The sequence below is a fragment of the Myotis lucifugus genome, unplaced genomic scaffold (assembly GCF_000147115.1).
Source record: "Myotis lucifugus unplaced genomic scaffold, Myoluc2.0 scaffold_8882, whole genome shotgun sequence".
Classification (NCBI taxonomy): domain Eukaryota; kingdom Metazoa; phylum Chordata; class Mammalia; order Chiroptera; family Vespertilionidae; genus Myotis; species Myotis lucifugus.
Genome location: NW_005879930.1, coordinates 1 through 6,476, shown reverse-complemented (window position 1 = coordinate 6,476; position 6,476 = coordinate 1). Strand labels below are relative to the sequence as shown.

The 6,476-nt window shown below is 54.2% G+C and overlaps 1 protein-coding gene across 1 annotated transcript; it reads right to left on the bottom strand.

Moving 5' to 3' along the window:
- Window positions 1–2,295: 2,295 nt before the first annotated feature.
- Window positions 2,296–5,808, bottom strand: LOC106696096 (receptor-type tyrosine-protein phosphatase epsilon-like; the record flags this gene model as incomplete). Its single annotated transcript, XM_014451188.2, has 4 exons — window positions 5,652–5,808; window positions 3,748–3,824; window positions 2,907–2,943; window positions 2,296–2,445 (listed from the first exon to the last, which is right to left on the bottom strand). Coding segments are annotated over exons 1-4 (337 nt in total), but the record flags the coding sequence as incomplete, so codon positions are not given.
- Between the last annotated feature and the right edge of the window lie 668 nt (window positions 5,809–6,476).

Below are 6,476 nucleotides of genomic sequence, written 5' to 3'. Positions count from 1 at the left end.
ATGCGTTTCTAGCCGCCCTGCCCGGCGTGGCCACTGGGGGGCGGGGGCGGGAGGTGGCTCCTGGTTCCCCAAACATGCTGCCTGCTGTGGCTGTTTCTCTGGCTGGAGTTGGTAAAACTCCCTCCAGCACCAGCACCACCCCCAGGTGAGCTGTGCTGGTGTCCTGGCCTCGCCCCCAGGGGCTGTTCCACTTCACCCCCCCCCCTCCCGCCTTTCTGCCAGGAACTAATCAGCTGGCTTCCCCACAGGGTCTGCAACTGACCCACCCGCTGGCTACAGAGAGGCTGGGAGCCGTGAAGCTGGCCTGCATTTCTGCACCCTGGTATGTGGGATGTACAGGCCCAGCCTGGCCAGGCCCTCAGGCACCACTGTCCCCTTCACGCCCCATTATGCTTTATGCCACCTCCTGACCGTCTCCATTTGTTGCTTTCTGTTTGGTGCCAGCCCTCCCGGTGGAATAAGCTGCAGGAGGCCGATCTGCGGCCGGGTCACTGCACACAACCCTGCACTGGGTGGCATGTCCGGGAGGCATGAGCTGGCATTTGCCACACGTAAGGAAGGAATCTGTTTAAATTAATTGTCATCATTATTATTATTTTTTTGGTTAATCCTCACCTGAGGATATTTTTCCATTGCTATTTAGAGAGAGTGGAAGGGAGAGGGAGAGACACAGAGAGAGAAACGTCCATGTGAGAGAGACACATGGATTGGTTGCTTCCCACACACACCCAAGCAGGGCAGGGACTGAGCCTCCAAGCGAGGCCCGTGCCCTTGACTAAAACTGAACCTGGGGCTCTTCAGTCTGCAGACTGGTGCTCTATCCACTGAGCACACTGGCTAGGGCTCATTTAACTTAAGTCTTTAAGGAGGCTTTGAGTTCTTATAATGCACATTACTTTTTGAATTAGAAACAGCTAATTACGTATGTTAGAATGATGACTCAGCATTCATTCCATATGTCTTGCCCTCGCCAATTTGGCTCACATCCATGTTTCTCTCTGTCTCTCCCTCTCCCTTCCAATCTCTCTCTAAAAACCAATGGAAAAATATCCCTGGGTGAGGATTAACAACAACAACAAATACATATCTTGATCTTCAAATGCGTTTCTCTAGTCTGGCTAATAAGCAGGAGGTCATTTTTGCTTTAGTGTGAGGCCCACACATGACATGAGCAACAGAATGAAAATCAAAATGCTAAAACCCCCTGCCCCCATCAGGGAGTTAGAGCTGCCCTGCCGGCCGGGGAGGACCCTGGCGGAAAAAGAAAACCCTCACATTTAGCATCGTCGTCTAGGACAGCGAGCTACGTGGAGGAACAGGCCACAGACTAACCCCGCCGGCTCGGAGAGGCCAGCCTGCAGGACCCCACAAACTCGGAAAGTGACCAGGTGGGACCAACATAAAATTGCCACCGAAACGCGGGCCATGGTGGGCAGTCACATCCCAGGCAGGCAGCTTCCTGGACAACGGTCAGTGTTTACCCTGAACTGAGCCTGTCTATTGTCTTTTTGCATCTAATATAACAAACCTTTGGAAGGTCCAGTGATCCCTTTCCCAGACCCCCCAGGGCACAACCTCCCACCAGAGCAGAGACCACAGAGCCCCTCACGGTTACCTGGTCCCCTGAATACCATCTCTATGTGCTGTAAATGTTTCTTATTATTATTATTATTACTTCAGAGAGACAAAGGGAGAGGGAGACCTCGAAACATCAATGATGAGAATCATCGATCAGCTGCCTCTTGCACGTCCCCCACTGGGGATCTAGCCCACAACCCGGGCATGTGTCCTGACCGGCAACCTAACCGTGACCTCCTGGTTCATAGGTCAATGCTCAACCACTGAGCCACGCCGGCCGGGCTACTAACCATCCTATACCCAGCAATGTGAACGACGTGTGTGTCTCTCCATCTTACTTTGTATTTAACCCCAGAGGTTTTCCCGAGTTGCTTTCTCCCGCGCCCTGAATCTACCACCAGTGGATTTCACGGACCCCCCTTAAGCCCCTCCTTTGACTAATGTATGCGACAAGCTGCGGAGCTGCCCTTCTCAGGAGCATTTCTCAGTCCATGGAGGTTTCGCTTCCTGGCAACGGGCATCAGTTTGGGTCAGATGCGCTCATAGGAATTCTCTACAGGGCTGGACATTTCCTACATCCACAGCTACTGGGAACAGAGTATTTATTTCAAGATAAAGATGCTGTGAGCCAGGGGGCGCTTTTTTAATTTCCTTCTGCAGTGAGAAGGGAGAGAAACAGGAAGAGGAAGTGGTACCACCACCCCCCCACCCCCCCACCCCCGCCAACAGCAGCAAAAAGAAAGTATTCCTTATCAGAGGCCGGGCTCACCTCTTTCCTTTCTTTCAGGTTCGTCAACATGACGATGGTCGCAGACTTCTGCTCCCAGATCATCCTCCAGAAGTCATTAACTGTTTCCTGCTTAGGGCCTGCATGTGGAGGAGGATCCCAAAGTCAGGCAAGACAGAGGTCCGGTGGGCCCCAGCCCCAGGCACTGCCTGGCCCCCGGATGGCTGCTCCCCCGATTCTCTGAGGCACAAAAGGGCTGGTGGATCCAGTTCACACCCGACAGAATTCCAGAACCCGTGGGGCTGGGAGGGGCCAGCAGGTCCCCGCCTGCCCATTCCATCCCTCCACACTCCCCGCTCCCCTCTGGAGCTGGGAACTCCTCAGGGGGCGGAATCCCTGGATCCGGGCAGGTGATAGTCACAGGCAGTCACCTATCAAAATGAGAGCTGGTCTGCAGCTAGGGGTCCAAGTGGTTTGTGGCCACTCAGTGTTTTGGTTTCAATATCGCACCCGGATGTGGTGTGTGAGTGTGAGTGTGAGTGTGAGTGTGTGTGTGAGTGTGAGTGTGTGTGTGATGAGAGAGTAACAATAACAAGCTTACCTTGAGCTGCTATGAATTTATTCTTCTCCTTGTAACCCTAGAAACATAAAATCAGATTTATAATGTCTCAAAATTATCTTTGTATGTCCCTCTCTAGTCTTTATTTTCTGGGAATACCTTTCAAGACACACACATGGGTAGACACAGATATATATATATATTTAATTGGTTTATGCATATAAATTCTCTTATATTGTATTCTTATGACAATTTTATAACTTATATTAAATGATCTTTTAAGGTTCAATGAAAATAGATTCATAATAATCCATTGTGTGTGGCTTTACCATCATTTATTTAACCAGTCCCTCCTGCTCTATTTTATCAGTTATATAAACAAAGCCTTAATGAACACCCTTGGTATCTATGTTTCTTTTTTGTTCTTTTTTTCTTTTTCTTGTTGTTAATCCTCACCCGAGGATATTTTTCCATTGATTTTTAGAGAGAGTGGAAGAGTGGGAAAGACAGAGAGAAACGTCGATGTGAGAAAAACACATCAATTGGTTGCCTCCTGCACGAACCCTGACCAGGCCCCAGGCCAGAGAGGAGCCTGCAACCAAGGTACATGCCCTTGACCGGAATCAAACCTGGGACCCTTTGGTCTGCAGGCCGACACTCTATCCACTGAGCCACACCGGCCAGGCCGGGACCTATGTTTCTTAAAAATGAAGCACAGATACTAATTCGAAAGGTGTGGATGCTCCCATGCTCTCTGTGCTGAGGCCACACTGCCCGGAAGTTGTGACAGTTTATGTTCCCAGACCCAGAAGAAAGCACCCACCGGTGACTCAGAGCCCCAGGTGGTGGTGCTGGGCCGGGGACAGGGACATGGAGGACTTACGTCTATGTATGAAGCATTAATGTAGTCCGAACAGGGCGTTCCGTCCACTTGGCTCAAAATCACCCGGGAATGATCATCTGTTTTAAAAAAACACATGATATCAGGAGAAGGAAATCACATCTGCCATCTACCGTATCAGACCCCGCAGAGTCCTCCCAGCTACAGTCTCAGACCCCGCAGAGTCCTCCCAGCTACTGTATCAGACCCTGCAGAGTCCTCCCAGCCACAATCTCAGACTCTGCAGAGTCCTCCCAGCTACTGTATCAGACTCTGCAGAGTCCTCCCAGCTACTGTATCAGACCCTACAGAGTCCTCCCAGCTACAGTATCCGACTCTGCAGAGTCCTCCCAGCTACAGTCTCAGACTCTGCAGAGTCCTCCCAGCTACAGTCTCAGACTCTGCAGAGTCCTCCCAGCTACAGTCTCAGACTCTGCAGAGTCCTCCCAGCTACAGTATCAGACCCCGCAGAGTCCTCCCAGCTACTGTATCAGACCCTACAGAGTCCTCCCAGCCACAGTATCAGACTCTGAAGAGTCCTCCCAGCTACAGTATCAGACCCAGCAGTCCTCCCAGCTACAGTCTCAGACCCTGCAGAGTCCTCCCAGCTACAGTCTCAGACCCTGCAGAGTCCTCCCAGCTACAGTCTCAGACCCTGCAGAGTCCTCCCAGCTACAGTCTCAGACCCCGCAGAGTCCTCCCAGCTACCGTATCAGACCCCGCAGAGTCCTCCCAGCTACAGTATCAGACTCTGCAGAGTCGTCCCAGCTACAGTATTAAACTCTGCAAAGGACAGACCCGGGCTCCCACGGTGACCACAGAGGGACCAGATGTGGGAAAGATCTCAGTGGCCAGCGTGGGCCTGCCCACCACCACACAGAAACAGGACGGCAGAATGTGCGGACCCTACCATGTGACAGCGTGTTCTCTGGGCCCCAGTATTGGCACATGTAGGTGTACTTAGGAGAACTTCTGGGGTGACCCTACCAGGCTTTCCGAGGAGAGGACTACTGCATCTCTGGACAAGTGGGCATTTGGATCTGGGGTTTGGAACCACAGACCCCAATCTCAGCCTTCAGGTCCGCCCCAGAGAGGAAGGTAAGCAGGACCCACACAGACCTGGGCTGACGGGCCACCTGCCTGGGAGGTTCCGGCCTACGGTGCAAGCAGAGTCCAGAGGGGGCTGGCCGGGAGTGTTCTGCGTGAGTGGAGTGTGTATGTGGGGTATGTGTGTGGGGGTGTGACTGTGGGGTTTGTCTTGGCAGCGAGGCTGGCTGTGAAGGTCACCCAGGGGCACGGCCCAGCCATTGATGCCTCTGCACAGATGTGTGACCCCCCCTGCCCTGCACCTCCTGGAGCCCACACTCTCTAGCCGGTGGCGGTCCCTAGCTGTCGGTCCCTAGCTGTCGGGTGGAAACCGGGTTTACTGGGAGCCTTCCCACAACACTGCCAGAGCCCTATGTGTTTCTCGTTTGTCCTTTTGGCCCTTGGTCCAGGGGACTTGCTGCTGGTGGCCAAGAGCTGAGTGCAACAGCGGGAGGTGCACGGGGCCACCCGCCGCCGTGGCTGGGGCTCAGGATCTGATCCAGCAGGTGGGGCCCTGCCTGCCAGTGCAGGCGGCCCCCTCTAGGCCCTGGGCAGCCCAGGTCTCATTCAGCACAGGCTCCGCGGCCAGACCCTCGTCCACGCAGGCTGCCTGTGCCCGGGTGGCCCATGCACAGGTGCCCGGAGGCCCGGTGCCTGGAGGCCAGGTGCGAGCTCCCAGCAGCTGCGCTGTCACGGGCTCTGATCTCTCAGCACCTGGATCATCACGTCACTCAGAGCGACACGCACCGTCACCGCGAGCTGCAGGGGATTCGGAGTTTAGTCAGAACACCACCGACCATGCAAAAACAGTAAAATCTTACTGGGAAGGATGTTGGGGTATCTGTTCTTGTCTCTGTTTTCTTCTTTATTGGCCTGTTCAAACGTTCCTTGCATGTGTCCAGACGGCAGCGACTGGAAGGGAACACAGCGGAGACACTCAGTGTGATGAATCCTAGCACGGAGTTCTGTCAGCTTCCCTGGGAGACAGGTCTCTGATCCCACCACTGCCTGTCGCCTCATCAATTGTAGCAGATCACCATCGGCTCATCAATCGTAACAAGTCACTACTGGTTCATCAATTGTAACAGATCACTATCGCCTCCACGTAGCGCTAAAGCAATGACTTAGTCGTTGGGAACTGTGTGCCAGCACCTGCCACTTCCTGACCAATATTCTGTAAACCTAAAACTGCTCTAAAAAAGTCTATTCAACGTAGTAAATTAAAAAGAAGGAAAAAAAGCCCTGAGAAGCCCCTGCCTTCCTCGGAAGGTGAGGCGGCTGCAGGGGCGGGTGGGGATGGCAGGAGGGGCCTGGGTGGCCTGGATACTCCTGGCTGACACCCAGCATGTGGCCTGGCATCTGCCCCAGATGGAGACAGAGTGACGCTGCAGCTCCATGGGCGGCACTGAGCGTCGCTGGGGCGAGAGAAAGGACGTGCTCCGGCACCTACCACCGAGTCAGGTTCCAGCTGGGGAAGGACCACCCGCCCGCCTGCCAGCCCGCACTGAGCTGCCCCGCACCCTGCCTGCCCTCCACCCGCCCGGGCCTCCCCTCGGCAGTGGCTCGGGTGGCGCAGGGGAACCGGGTAGCGCAGGGGAACCGGGAGAGCAGTGGAGGCTGTGCCGGAGCCGGGTCAGCCCACAGCC